We start from the raw sequence: 16,618 nt of genomic DNA, 5'->3' as shown, positions 1-16,618 counted from the left end.
ACAATGATTGGTTATCTAAAACGACAGGAAAACGGAATACCTACCTCAAAAAGGATAAAAATAGACCGTCATACTCTATTTTTGGAACACAAAACGAAAGCTGGCCGAAAGCGAGGTTATAATGAACAACAAACTTGCTGGCATGACAAGGAATATTAGTTTTCCACATTTTAAGATTATTTTCTAATTTACGATGGTTGACGTAAATGAAGTTTAAGCCATATTTGTTATAAAACAATTTGTATTTAGCGTAAGAATAGTAAGTCAAAAGTCAAACGAGACTTTTCATTCGACAGGGCATCGCGAAGGGAGGTTCCTGACTTATTGCACATATGTACATCACGTAAGTATGAAGTGGGGAGTTGCTCCTGTCTCATGCATTTCAGTGATCCATTTATATTTACCTACTTTCCCTATCGCACACGTTACTGCCTCTTGACGTACACTGTTTTCTATCGGAATTCGTTTGTGTTCGCTTCACCCACGTTTTTGACCCACCATTTTGTTTACATACGCAGTGCATTGTGGAAGGTCACTAAAGTTCAACACTACTATACTATCGTTACAAAATTCGACCGGGCCGGTTCAAAATACAGAGTGATGGAATTTCCATTATAATTATTTTATTTGACACACTTGCACAATAATTGATATATATTACTTAGTAAGATATCTGACACGTCTTAAATATGTATTTTACTCAAATTTGCATAGTTTGTTTAGGTTCATGTCCCTTTAAGTATTTTTATTCAGTTACAAAAGTTACTTACTTTACATAATTACCACCATTGAAAAGTTTAAGCTTCTAATTTTACTTCAACATAAAACTATTAAAAACAATTAATAGCATCTCGAAAACAATCCGTGGCACTATGTCCTATATGGAATGAAGTGCTGATTGCGCATGCACCAAAAGCAAAATAAATTATTTGGGCCCTGCAGGTAGGGCGTTAGAATTGTACCTGCTGCCCCTATTGCATGATCGTAAAAGGCGACTAAATTTAGGATCTGGCCCCGCTTGTATAAAACATCTCAAATCCTGAGATTTCCTCAAATCTGAGGATTACCTCAAATTGCTTGAGATTCCTCAAAATGGCTTGCAGAACCATTCCTCAACTCTTAAGATTTATCTCAACTTTTGAGATTTTCCTCAATTTCACTTGTTAAAACGTAAAACTCACGTTTTTCCTCAAATATATTTGAGATTTTCCTCAATATTTTGAGGGAAGTACTTAGCAACCTTAAATATGGCGACTTTAGCGAGACTTAGACGCCGGCGAAGGGAAATGAGAAGGAAGCGTGTATTTTTACAGAGGACAACCCTGATCGGCATGTCTGCAGATGAGATATTTGAGAGATACAGGTTCTCGGAACCTTCTTTGGTATTTATCGCCAGCATCATTGAACATATTATAGTAAGACCAACATTGAGGAATCACTCACTTTCCCCCCTGCAGCAGGTGCTTTTAACGCTGCGATTTCTAGCGACAGGGGCATTTTTTAAGCTGATCGGAGACAGTGTGGGAATATCAGAAAGCCAAGTGTCAAGAACTGTCTTTACTGTATGTTCGGCGATCGCTGGACTAGCCAATAGATATATACGTGTTCCAACGGGAGCAGAGGCAACCAAAGTCAAAGCTGACTTCTACAAAATAGCAGGTAAATGTCAAACGGTATCATCTTGCATGCAATCGTAACAAGTAACACTTCTAAGTTTTGGTAACGACAACATCCGGCGAAAGTACGGTATGTGTAAAAATGAAACCGGCAAAGTCCGGATGCAATAAACAACAAAACTTGATTTTGCAATGTTTGATACGATACTATCTAAAGATCATGAAATATAAACATGTTTGATAATATTATCTGCACTACGATCACAATATGTTCATTGATGAAGACAAATATTCAATACAACAACTGGCGCCTACATTGTATGTACGTATCGCCTAGGTGTGTGTAAAATTGAATCCGATGTCCGGATTTCGGATATTTTTACAGTACCTCATTTCGTTATAAAAGGGTATTTAGTTATGTGCTTAAATAAAACCACTTGAGAAGGGTGATTTTATTAAATTGGGCACAGTTAACATTAAACAACTGTATCAGAGTGTCAGGGGCGGCGACGAGTACTTCTTATATTGTTCTTTGGTAGCAAAGTACATTATTTTTGAAAAATTCAACAAAATAAAGTGCAGCCATTAATTATGTACACAGCTTTTTAACCTTATATAAAAGTATATATATTTTTAATCTACACAACATTTGCAATTGTTATGCAGTGTTCATTTATGGACAGGTCTGATTTTTGCGATTTTGTGAGACTGTAAAAACAATGGTAACCAAATTTACACCCACTGTATTTCTTTCACTTGAACACAGTTTACACATCACTGTCCTGATAGCGGAAATGAGCCTATTTCGGCATAGGTATAACATTAAACTTTTTAGTAATCTTACCTCATACCGCGACTATTAATGTCTACATGTACTCCTACAGTATTGAAATTTTCCGTCTTACACGCACATTCGGATATCCTCTAAACCATTAATCTCAAAACCATTTTGATGGATTTCTTTATGCAAATGTGAAGCCTGAATAAAAGTCTCTAGATTGAATTCACCAATTTTAGGACATACACATTTCAAAATTTCAATGCATATGATAAAACAGGGACTTTCTGCTAAATAAAAGTCCCATGGCCATTCGTTCTGTCAACTGCTACATTGTACAAATGTACCTTTGAATGGACACCCCCCTCCCTAAAAATGTGAAACTAGTATTCAAATCAGTGTTTCAATTAAAAAGTGTAGTTAACTCAAGTTGTACATGTCTATTATTGACAATTTTATATAATTGATTTCAATGATGTACATGTAAAATCAAATTTGCATTTTTTTTATTCACTTGTAACCCAACCAAATTGTAGTTTGTAAGGAGATGCTTCCACACATAAATTGAATTAAGGTGAACTGTCCTGTGGTTTATTTTCTCTCTTTTGATAACTTCTCTGTTTGCAAAAAGAGCATCAAAGTAAACCAAGAATATATATCAAAACAAAATCAAATGTTTAAGCACCACACAGATACATTTATTTGAAAAGTAAATTGACAACAACAGCTCTTTCTCGCACTTTGTTTTATAAACTGATACACTTTGTAACATAAAATCTTTTTTTACATTTAATGTTATGCATTTTTGTCTATTTCTTTCATTTTTCTAAAATTTCATACATGAATCCAATACAGAACAAAAACAAAACATTCATTCACTCATACACTACAATACATTGAGTAGTTTATCATAATTTCATATATATATACATTATATTGCATAAACATTTATGAAAACAGTGTACACCCCATATATATCTACCATTTTTGCATTTGTATACAATTTATCACAGTCATGTAATCATTTACTTTTACATATTTAAAAAAATTCCCACACATATAGGGGAATGTTTTACCTTTTCATTTCAAATATGATGTTGTGAGTGTAACAAAACAAAATAAAGATACTTATAAAGGAAAGTCTAGTTCAAAAATATGTTAAACAGATTTAAATATCATACTGCAGTCTCCCAGTACACTCACCTCGCACAACATACACGCAACACACCGCATACATGGGAGGCCGTCCTTACATGACCATAGCTGTTAATGGGACGTTAATTAATCAAACAAACAAATCATTAATTGTCAATTTAAAGAGCAAGGCAGCATTATTGGCAAAATAGATTTTGTTAAAAGTGAAATAATTAATTACATTTCTTCATTATAATTATTAAAAATAAATAAATATGATTAAGACAAATACAATGTAATATTAAATTTATATATTAGTATAATGAACCTACATATGCCATTTTTGCATATTACTTAGTAACCTGTGAGTAAGTAACTGGAAATGATTGTGATGTCATTTGTTTGACAAATGTGTGACATTATACTCCTTGAAGAAAATGACAAAGTTTCACTCACAAAATAATCATGTAACAATGGGATATTTCAAAATGTAACTGCAAGGGAGGTACATGTAACTCTGTAATATGCACAAATACATGTTCACAGTACCTTTACTAATATGTCTTCTGTATTGTTATTTAAAAAAAAAAAATACAAATTCATGTGTACATTGTATATGTCTAAATTCTTGAATTTTGCATTATGATGTTGTCATGTGATAAAAACTTTTATCTTGGATAAACGTTACATATTTAATTGAAATTATGCAAAATAATATCACCACAGCCAGTTAACAATAATATCAAGAAGGAGCAATATAGTGAATCTGAATTTTACAAAATAATTATAATATCACTGTAACAATAGTGTCAAAATCTGTATAATTCATACTCAACAACATGTCAAATCAAATCCAGATTTTTGCATATTCAGACATATTATTATCATGGTATTTTCCTTCTCAATTTAAAGTTATGTAAATCTGTATAATGCAGAAATCTAATTGCTATACAGGCTGTCATTCTCCTTGAACAAATACATGTAGGTCCCGTTGTAACACTAACATGTCTCTTGTATGTTTATACTGTGTACCAGTGATATACATGTAGAATACCTTGTATGTTTATACTGTGTACCAGTGATATTCATGTAGAATACCTTGTATGTTTATACTGTGTACCAGTGATATTCATGTAGAATACCTTGTATGTTTATACTGTGTACCAGTGATATACAATAGATTACTACCACAGAAATATATAGATCTTTGTATAATATTACAGGATTTCCAAATGTTATAAGCTGTGTGGATGGGACATTCATCAAAATTCAGGCACCTCGTGAAAATGAAGCAGATTTCGTCAACAGAAAAAGGCTACCACTCACTGAATGTACAGGTAATTAGTAGCAGATTTAAAACCCGACAAATATTAAAAAAAGGATTCCCTTTTAATCCCTTGGAATAATCATGAAACATTAAGGACTCCATAATTTCCTAAAATAACAGTTATATCTAGTCTACTATTAGAATTAAATTAAAGTGCAGAATATGTACATATTAAGAATCATGTCTATAGTCTTGGTTACCTACTTCTGAGACCCTTTAAATAATATATTTTGCCTATGAATTGTGAAACAAACCATCAAATTCACAAGATATTAATCATTTTTTTACAGATGGCATGTGATAGCAGATATAAAATAACCAATGTTGTGGCAAAATGGCCAGGATCTGTCCATGATGCGAGGATTTTTAGAGGGTCGCACATTTGCTTTAAATTTGAAAATGGTGAGTGAAATACACAAGTAGTGGAACAAAAACTGTGAAATATTATGTTTCTATCAAGACATCATTGATGTATCAATATTGACTAATTAACATAACAACATACACCTATCTTAATAAAAAAAAATGTATCAAATGGTCACTCTCATTAAAAATGCAAATGATGCTAATTATATACTCATTGAATTCCTAATACATTAATTAATAAAAACTTTAAATCTCAAGTGATTTCATACATTTACTTCTATTGCAGGTAATTATGATGGAACCCTTCTAGGTGACTCCGGCTACCCCTGTTTGCCATTTCTTATGACGCCCTACAGCAACACCTCAACCCCATCCCACCAGAGATACAATGACGCCTTGTGCAAGACCAGGGTAAAGATTGAGCAGACATTTGGTATCTTGAAAAGAAGGTTTGCATGTCTGTCATTGGGATTAAGGGTTGCACCCATGAAAGCCAGTATCATCACATTAGCCTGCGCTGTTCTGCATAACATTGGTATCGAAAGGAATGAAATCATCCCACTAGAAGAAATTGAAGACAACAATACTGATCATGGAATTAATGCAAATGAGGGGAATGGCAATGCGATGCGTGACCACATCAGGGCAACATACTTTTCCTAATGTTTAAGCATAGAACATGTACGCTTTGTAAGTGGCTATGAAGTATGAAATTTATTAAAGAAGTCCAATGATTTGTATATGCAACACGAGCCAGCATAAAAGCTTCTGGCATATCATATTATTGAACAAGTTGGATAAATTTCATATTACATAGTCACAAGTGTAGGATTCTATTTAACACATGTATAACTTTACTTGTTTCTATATAAAACAAGAAATACTTATATGACCCTGCTTACTTTTAAAGCAAAAACTGAGATATCCTTTAATGACCATAAAGCTGTTACTGACCATAAAGCTGTTACTAAGTAAAAGGAAAAAAATCAAGCAACATTATTCAACATTATTATGGGCACCTAAAAAACAATAAAAATGCTTAGCCATAAAGGACGAGAAGACTACGATTCCTGTTGGCATAAAACATTCACCATCTGGTTCTGGTTTGATAGCACTTCGGTTTCTAGCCTGGTCTTCTCCTTCTTCATGGCTAAGAGCTCTATCTCCATCTTTACACGTTTAATTTCTAGGAGAAGGAGCTCCTCCTCCAGCTGGTCCCTTGAGTATCTTGTCCTCATGTGGGTCCTTTTCTTAGATTGATTCTGTTTGGAACTACCTATGACAAATACAATATACATGTATTCATTAAATGTACTAGTAGGAAAGCTGATTGTCATAAATTTTAAATAAAATCTTTAATTCGTCTTTGTGTGTTTCAGCAGCAATTTTAAATTTGAATGAAATATTCAAACGATATAATGTATATTGAAGAAACTCTGAGAAGTTATACATACTAGTAGTGGCACTTGTACTTGTAATTGCAGGTTGACGATAATTCGGCCCCTCAATCTCCCTCCTCAGTGCTTGAATGGATTTATCTACAAAAAAAGCATTAGAAGTTTTATTCTTTCCTTTTGAACTACCTCTACCTCCAGAGAAGATGCTTATGTGAAAGTATATTTACCCTAGTTAGGAATGGTATTCATAGTAACTGATGTGCATATATATAGTATATGGGAAAGGTTAGAGCAGAGTCATTTACCTACAAAATAGAAAACGAGAAAAACTAAATACCTGATAGTGTGGTTGATTCAATACAAGTGCGGCCTTCTTCATCTGTAATGATTGTAAATATATAAATACAGGTATGTAATATCTATATCAGTAATCAATAAAACATTTCATACATTCTTTTGGAATATTTAATCAAAAATTGCAAATTTTAAAATTCAAACGCACTATTTTTGTATTTTGTAGTTACATTAATGTATCATCATATATTAGTTAATTTCAGAATACTGAATAGCTAGAACTGTATGCCAGTTACCTAGTAAATCATATATATACCTTTTTCATCCACGATACCCCAGGGGTAACTATCACTGTCATTTAATATCCACCCCTAGACTATGTCATAGCAAAACAGAAGGCAACAGAACACATCTGTATGTAATGTGGTCCTTTGATGTACAACAAAACAATCAAATAGCTTTGAAGTCGGGCATCATTCTCTCTGTAATCTTAATAGAAAGTCACTGCAGACCTGTGATTGGTCAGTTGTTTTCTCCTGAATCGCCTCCAGTGTTACTATGTGATAGTCTAGGATAGATATAACGTCGGTGATATTAACCTCTGGAGTATCGAGGATGCCCCCAGTCTCTTAAGCTTGTTACCAATATATTTTTTATGATTCCATGCCAAATGCTTATCAAAAATGTTTTGTTGAAATGTACCTCTGGAGGGTGTGGGTTCAAACTTCATTATGCCACCAAACTGTCAGTGACATATCTCCTAACCATGTGTGGCATCATTTTAAATGCCATGTTATCATTGTTTTTTCATCTTTCTTTAATCAACTAGTGTGTACATGCATACAGGAAAAGTTATTGATTTCCTTAGTATGTATTTGACATTACCAAAATATCTTTTTGTCATAACCACACCTAGGCTATAGAGTACCTGATTCATCAACAGCTACATTGGACCCTGGTTGTATTTTGTTGATAGTTGTTTCCAAATCATTATCTGAAAAAGAATTAAAAACATATTATGAATATATATAGGTACATGAAATAATATCTAGTCATGTACCAGAAATATATCATAGTCTGACAACTTTTTTATGATCTGCAGATGTACCACTTGCTCTATGTGCCCATGTTATAAACGTTTAATAACTTTAAGATTAAAAATAAATATAGAATGTTTTAACTGATACTTAGATTTATATAAAAAGAAAATGAAAAGACACTTCTGGTTTTAAAAAATAAATGTTCTAATTAATTCCATGATTGCATAATTCATATTTAAACATTACATGTTTCTGACAGTTACTCCTTTTGAAAGTATGATAATAATGAATAAATGATAAATATATTGCACAATGTTTGTCTCATTTCATTTATAAGCTATGATTACCTATTTGACATAATTCTTTTTTTACCTTCAGTATCAATTGAGGCTGCCAAACCAACAACATTTGGCCGGGTGTCATGACTTTCAATAAAAATGCTTTCACTTGGAGTTGGCTGTGCCCCTCCAGGACCCCCACCTGTCTTTGGCCTTTTTAGCTCATCAACTTTTCCTTTGGCTGTTCAAGAAAAGAAAATTAAATAAAAATTCAAAACTTTAATTTAAATTTTTTTTTTTTTTAATAAAGTGAATAGTCGGCCAAAGGAAGGCTTTAGTCAGTAAAAATGGTGTTGATATATCCAGTATAATTTATTTAAATATGAAACAGAAAAATAAAACTTGCAAAAGAAATTAATTTATATTATAGGAATCCTACATCGACATTCCCACACAGCCTCATTTTCAGAATTTATTTTTAGAACTGCTAAATTTAAAGGGACAATTCACTCAGGCTAATTCTTTTACATAACCAAGAAGTGAAATATGGTATAAATGTATTGTTCTATATTTCTTATGAAACAAATAACGTTAAGCATTGACAAATTCCACGTCATTGTTAAGTATTTTAATTAATATCGTTGAAATATCAAATCGTTGATCAATACGATTAAGCAGGTAGAATATGGGCGCTGTACCTATACTCGAGCCAAAGTCACGCACGTTAAACAAATGAAATACATAACCACTGCGAAGGTGATAAAATGATTTTGAGGCAAGATAATTCACTTAATAAGGTAAACAAACTATAGTCAGAGCGATTTGAGCAGTTATAGACAAAAGTTGCATTACTCTACGAGCAAGGGACAGGGTTCGGCATACAAGAAGTTCGACCACAATGTGTAATGGCGGACAGCGAGCGAGTTTGAAAATTTCACACACATGTCACCACCATGGGCTTTTCAGGCACATCACAGTAAAACCAACAGATCTAAATTCCATTAGAACTGGGGTTTTCCGATATATGTACAGATTTTAATGTTCTCTTAGAATGAATTGTCCCTTTAATTAAGGCTTTTCCATAATCTCAGTTATCAAAACTAGACAATGTAAGCAGAACTTGATCGTTTTAATATCTAGATAAGGACTTTTGGAAGGCCAATAAACGCATTCAGACTGGTCTCAATTTCCCAAATTCACATTAAATATACTTTTTACCTTGAAAATGGAATTAACTCTATAGTGATTTTAATACATGCATGTATGCATATGCACTTATTATAATTGAAATCTAAACAATCTTAAAGAAAATAATAATATAACAAGTAATTCATGCATACAAAATACATTGTATATAATGTTAAATGAAAATTATACACTACATGTACATGTATGTAGTTCTTGAATTCTTTCAATTTACATACCTCTCTGCTTGATATTGTCGTACTGTTTCTTGACTTGAAGAACCGTTCTTACTTCAATCCCAACACTGAAAACAAACGAAACTGATATACAAATACATATATATCTATAAGTAGTTCATTATAGAATATTATCATTATTCTATTATCAATTTTGATGAAACTAGTAAAATCTTTAGTGACTGATACCACAAACATGCGTATGTAAATATGCACTATATGATCTATAATTTTATTGTTTATCAAAGCCTAGGCTTATATAGCAGGTTAGGGGCTCTGATTTACATTTACTTATGTATATTTACAGTTTGAACTGACATGGACTCAATAGTCATGCTTTCTAGTACACTGTATTATCATTATCAGTTAAGCATTGATGTCACTATTTTTTAATTTTATCGGGGTATGAAAAAAAAATTGTTTGCAAACTGTGTGATTCCGCGTAGCGGATTCTCACAAAAGTTTGCAAACAATTTTTTTTTCATAACCCGATAAAATTAAAAAATAGTGACATCAATACTTATAATTAATTTTATACTCTATTTGATGGCTTAGGCCAAAAAAAATATGTATGTTTCAGGTACCCCTACCTACCCTAGTTTTTACTTCCGACCCTAGCTATTTTATCACACTTTTTCTAAACAAAAATGTAGTGTGTGAAGTTTTCAACTTAGATTTTTACGCTTGCTTTAAGTTTATCCAGATAAAGTTCAATTATGGTAATGAGAAATAAAAGACTTCTACCCAGCCTAAAGCCTGAAAGACAAATTACAATGTATTCGTAATGTAGTGATAACGCAACTCATCCCTCCCCACCCCCTCCTAAAAAAATGAAATAAAAAAATAAAATTTAAAAAACTCCCGAACGATCTACCCTATTTGTTCAGTCATGTAACCTGAAACATGCATATATTGTTTTTGGCCTTATGGATATAAGAGCAACAAGTACAACATTGAACTATCTATAAATGATACTGCTGATACACATCCTACTTATGTGCATGTGGACATGTGTTAAACAAAATCAAAATATTTTCATCAGCTGATAATAAGCAAGGTAACACATGTATGTACATTGTACATTAAAAAATTCTAATATAAGGTATGTGCGCATTGGAACGTACACATATTTTGAGTCAAACAAAAAAATCCATTATTTTATTATAAACTACCGGTATAGATATCTACTGAAGTACTGTACAAATTGATTATATGTACTTAAATACGAACTGATTTACAGTATTAGGTAATGATGTGCATACTGTAAACAGGTTTTATTGGAAACCACCTATTTCTATTTATAGTAATATGTGACGTAAGCGCTTCACTGATTGGTTGCCGGTATTAGCATCCAACCAATCGCGCAACGGTATTTGCTCTTACTTGACATAAACAGAATGAGGACGTTAAACCTGTATTTTTATCTGATTTAGTGACCAACAATTAGAAAAAATTGTTAATGCCGCAACATTGGATAGTTTTCAGTAATGCCCTGAAGTAGTATCGTTAACTCGTTATTTATTATTAGGGATTGGCGTCGGCTGGCCGGTGCCACGATGATAGCCAAATCATCGACTTCCTGATCTTAATTTTTATAGTCTGTCAGTAGGCCTACACTAAACTAAGAGCCAACGGTGACACAAATGTTTCTAAGGAAAGTTCGTAGGTACTAAAGTTGACAGATAACTTGACTGACTTGTTTGATGCCTTGTTATACGTGAGTACGACTACGTACGTGTACTATGATACAGACGACGCAGCTACATTATGTAATGTAGATCAGGCCGTCAAAACTTCGAACTTTTTATACGTAGTAGGATATGACACAAGTGCACAGATCTTATAGAACAATTTCAGAAACAAACTTACGCATTTACACTGGCAGCTACCTCCTCCCAGAGTTTGTCTTTATATTTGGAAGACACACTTCCACACCCTCCACTCCCAGTCAATTTCCCCATCAACACACTCTCTCTTTCACGCACACTCTCCATCAAAACAACTTTCTCTCTCTCTGTCCAATTAGCACTCCTCACTTTCTTCTCCGCCATGGCTTCTAGCAAATAGGGTATCGCAGACGACAGTGAATCTTACCTTCGTTTCCTTGACGTCTCGTGCTTTGACAGTTTGCGGGGAAAAAATCGCGGTGTTTATATGAGTTATCGATCTCCTTTCAAAAAGATTTCTCGCCCGGGCCGCTTACATCTTTGCAAAAACGTCTCAAACTTTTCCTTAGCTGAGTATACTCTTAAGTACCGTGAGGAAGTTTTATACAAGCGAAATTTGAGGAAATCTCAGGTAAGGAAATCTCAAATTGAGGAAATCTCAATTTGAGATTTTTTTATACAAGCGGGGCCTGATCTTTTCCCTTCTTCCTAACTGACTTTATTTTTCCTAATGCCTCCTTGGCACCGCCTCACTTTTGGCCTTGAGTTGAGCGTTCGCCCCTGTGAGGAAGGCACTGGGTTCTGTCCCCTGGCCGAGACACACCAAAGTCTATAAAAGTGGTAGTTTCTACTCCTGCTTAGCTTTCAGCATACAGGGAGTGGGACGACTGGTTCGCCCGTTGTCGGTATAATGTGACCGGGTGGGGTGTGTTGCTTGGTGTCTTCCGCGGCATGCTCCAGTGATATAGCACTATAAAAAGGGCAACAGTTCCACTATACAAGAAGACACAACATGAATATACCGCAGTCTCCCGAAACACGCACCTCGCACAACATACACACAACACACCGCATACATGGGAGGCCGTCCTTACATGACCATAGCTGTTAATAGGACGTTAATAAATCAAACAAACAAACAAATAAATCATATTATTGTTTGTGCTAATTATACACCAATTCTTGTTAGAATATGAGTATCGTTTATGATATGTGCATCGCCTCATTTTTGGCCTTGAGTTGAGCGTTGGCCCCTGTGAGGAAGGCTCTGGGTTCTGTCCCCTGGCCGAGACACACCAAAGTCTATAAAAGTGGTAGTTTCTGCTCCTGCTCTAGGCAAAAAGGGAGTGGGACGACTGATTCGCCCGTTGTCAGTATAATGTGACCGGGTGGGGTGTGTTGCTTGGTGTCTTCCGCGGCATGCTCCAGTGATATAGCACTATAAAAAGGGCAAAAGTTCCACTATACAAGAAGACACAACATGAATATACCGCAGTCTCCCGAAACACGCACCTCGCACAACATACACACAACACACCGCATACATGGGAGGCCGTCCTTACATGACCATAGCTGTTAATAGGACGTTAATTAATCAAACAAACAAAATCGGCGGTAGAGCATCTTTAACCGTCAGGTTCATGTAAGGACTTTCTCCCATGTATACGGTGTGTAGTGTGTATGAAGTGCAAGGTTGGGCATTAGAAGTGTACCTACTATTGCATGATCGTAAAAGGCGACTAATTATCCCCCGCACAACGAAGTTGGCGGAGGATATACAAATGGGTTCCGTCCGTCCGTCCGTCTGTCCGTCCGTCCGTACGAATGGTTTCTGGAGCATAACTCTAAAATCAGTAGAGATATTTCCACGAAACTTCATACACACATTGGTCTTATGGTCTAGTAGTGCCTTTTGCTATTTTTAGGTTTTCATTTTTTGCATTTTTTTCCGTAACCATGGATACATTGCTGAAAATATCATATTTTTGTACCAGGTTTGTTTCTGGAGCACAACTCTAAAACCGGCAGAGATACTTCAATGAAACTTCATAGACACGTTGTTCTTATGGTCTAGTAGTGCCTTTTGCTATTTTTAAGGTTTTCACTTTTTGTACTTTTTTCTGTAACCATGGAAACATTGCTGAAAATGGCAGATTTTTGTGTAAGAATCCTTTTCCGGAGCACAACTCTAAAACCAGCAGAGATATTTCCATGAAACTTCATAGACACATTATTCTTGTGGTCTAGTAGTGCCTTTTGCTATTTTTAGGTTTTCATTTTTTTTTGCATTTTTTTGCATTTTTTTCCGTAACCATGGAGACATTGCTGAAAATATCATATTTTTGTACCAGGTTCGTTTCCGCAGCATAACTGGAAAACCGGTTGAGATATATGCACGGAACTCCATAGGCACATTAGTCTTATGGTCTAGTAGTGCCTTTTTCTATTTTAAGGTTTTCACTTTTTGTACTTTTTTCTGTTACAATGGAAACATTGCTGAAAATGGCTTTGTTTGTTTGTTTGTTTGTTTGATTAATTAACGTCCTATTAACAGCTATGGTCATGTAAGGACGGCCTCCCATGTGTGCGGTGTGTTGCGTGTAAGTTGTGCGAGGTGCGTGTTTTGGGAGACTGCGGTAAATTCATGTTATGTCTTCTTGTATAGTGGAACTATTGCCCTTTTTATAGTGCTATATCACTGAAGCATGCCGCCGAAGACACCAAGCAACACACCCCACCCGGTCACATTATACTGACAACGGGCTGAAAATGGCAGATTTTTGTGTAAGAATCGTTTCCGGAGCACAACTCTAAAACCAGCAGAGATATTTCAATGAAACTTCATAGACACATTGTTCTGATGGTCTAGTAGTGCCTTTTGCTATTTTTAGGTTTTCATTTTTTGTGCTTTTTTCTGTAACCATAGAAACATTGCTGAAAATATCATATTTTTGTAGCAGGTTCATTTCCGGAGCATAACTCTAAAACCAGCAGAGATATTTCCACGAAACTTCATAGACACATTCTTTTTATGGTCTAGTAGTACCTTTTGCTATTTTTAGGTTTTCATTTTTTGCACTTTTTCCGTTACCATGGAAACCTTGCTGAAAATATCATGGTAAATGGTAAATGTTACTTTGCAAAACTCAACCCATCTTTGTGTATATAGTCTAATATAAACGTCAAGGCAGTATACCTGATTCAACAATTGCAGCCCCGCTCTACTTGAATTATACTCCATCTTTCTTTAGCTCAACTTCCTTTTTCCTGTTTTTCTTTTCATACACAAGTCTCCTTAATCAAACTTACTTCAGCTTTGATATCTCCATTGGCGGGGGATCTGAATGACTATGTCCTTGTTCATTATTTTATCTTTCCTCGTCTTCCTAGGTAAATCAAACAAACAAACACAATGTAAAATGATTTTCATTTGTCTGTAAGCAACTGCAATGGTTAATTGTTAAATAACGTTTAACAATTAACAGAATAATTTACAAAATCATATACATCTAAATTTCAGGGATCCCTAGTTGTCAGTATGTGAGGTGTGCATCTTCGGCGGTATGCTTCAATGATATAGCACTATAAAAGGGGCAAGAGTTCCACTATACAAGAAGAAACAACACACACAAACATACCGCAGTCTCACAACACGAATATACCAGTCAACCAAAACACGTACGCCATGCCCCCTAAACACCGCATATATGGGAAGCCGTCCTTACATGGTCCTTGTTGTTAATATGACGTTACTTAGTAAATCAAACAAACCATAAAGGTGTTTTTTAGATAAAATGGGGTCCCCTCATGTAATTGGAATAGGCCTTCAGGAAACAAGTGGGGTCCTTTTCGTTTTGTTTAACATACAAAATATCCTCAGCTCATGCTTCCTGCAGTTAGCCGTTAAAACGATCGTAAAGGCGACTAAATTTATGATCTTATGTTTTTTCTTCCTACTTTCTTCTTTCTAACGTCTCCCTTGACAACACCTCTCTTTTGACCATCTGGTGAGCGCTCGCCCCTGTGAGCTCAGCACACGGGAGTAGGACAACTGATTCGCCCGTTGCCAGTATAATGTTACGGGTGGGTTGTTGCTTGGGGTCTTCGGTGGCATCCTTCGGTGATATTAAATAAGGGCAGCTAAGCAGGAGTGGAACGACTGGTTCGCACGTTGTCAGTATAATCTGATTTGGTGGAGTGTGTTGCTTGGTGTCTTCGGCGGCATGCTTTAGTGATATAACACTATAAAGAGGGCAACAGTTCCACTGTACAAGAAGACACAACATGAATTACCGCAGTCTCCCAGGACACGCACATCGCACAACATACGCGGCACACTACATACATGGGAGGCTGTCCTTACATGACCATAGCTGTTGGTAGGACGTTAATTAATCAAACAAACAAATGCCTGGGATCAGTTTGAATGTGTAGTTGAAATCAGATTCTACAGCCACCCAAAACACGCACCTCGCACAATATATACGCAACACACCGCATACATGGGAGGCCGTCCTTACATGACCATAGCTGTTAATAGGACATAATTAAACAAACACACAAAATTTTAAATGTAGGTTTCCTTAAGGTCCTAGTTGTGTATATTGCTTTTGGACCGGGTGGGGTGTGTTGCTTGGTGTCTTCGGAGGCATGCTTCAGTGATATAGCACTATAAAAAGGGCAACAGTTCCACTATACAAGAAGACACAACACGAACATACCGCAGTCTCCCAGTGCACTCACCTCGCACAACATACACGCAACACACCGCATACATGGGAGGCCGTCCTTACATGACCATAGCTGTTAATAGGACGTTAATAAATCAATCAAACAAACAAACAAACAAAAAATGGTGCCGATTCATCAACAAGATGGCCGCTAGGTATCCATCTTGGATTTTGATAGTTAAACTCTGTTTTCGCTTTTTTTTCTTTCAGAAAGTACTAAAGGGACCATTCTAAAATTTCATACGTATGTTTCCCCTAAGGCCCTTGTTGCGCATATTGCGTTTTGGGACCGATAGGTCAACAAGATGGCCGCCAGAGTGGGGAATAGTTAAAGATTGTTATCGAGTTATTGTTTAACTTTTACTTTATATACTCTATATCAAAGGTATGGTTCAGAACATTTTTCGGACATTTGGCATCTAAAAACTTCTCCAGAGATGCAACATCTTCTTTGCATCATGGGCATTATATGTTCCACCAAGGAAGTGGTGATACAGGCCATCTTGTTTGTAGCATTTCAACCAAGGGTATGATTCTCTGAAAAGTGTCTAGAAAGCCAGCAATATCTTT

General features: G+C 35.4%; 1 protein-coding gene and 1 pseudogene across 1 annotated transcript in view; one reads left to right on the top strand and one right to left on the bottom strand.

Moving 5' to 3' along the window:
• Positions 1-1,247: 1,247 nt before the first annotated feature.
• Positions 1,248-5,933, top strand: LOC138310163 (putative nuclease HARBI1; annotated as a pseudogene).
• A 26-nt stretch (positions 5,934-5,959) lies between these two features.
• LOC138311220 (myb/SANT-like DNA-binding domain-containing protein 4) overlaps positions 5,960-16,618 on the bottom strand; it is a 99,444-nt gene continuing 88,785 nt past the window's right edge. Inside the window, exons 5-9 of the mRNA XM_069252713.1 lie at positions 8,325-8,471; positions 7,841-7,906; positions 6,956-6,997; positions 6,676-6,759; positions 5,960-6,497 (exon numbers count right to left, since the gene is read on the bottom strand). Coding sequence (XP_069108814.1) covers positions 6,283-6,497; positions 6,676-6,759; positions 6,956-6,997; positions 7,841-7,906; positions 8,325-8,471 — 554 coding nt within the window. The 3' untranslated portion in view covers positions 5,960-6,282. The remainder of the gene's footprint in view (positions 6,498-6,675; positions 6,760-6,955; positions 6,998-7,840; positions 7,907-8,324; positions 8,472-16,618) is intronic.

Source organism: Argopecten irradians, chromosome 16, assembly GCF_041381155.1.
Source record: "Argopecten irradians isolate NY chromosome 16, Ai_NY, whole genome shotgun sequence".
NCBI lineage: Eukaryota > Metazoa > Mollusca > Bivalvia > Pectinida > Pectinidae > Argopecten > Argopecten irradians.
The sequence above is the reverse complement of the archived record's forward strand: the minus strand, read 5'-3'. Positions and strand labels throughout refer to the sequence as shown.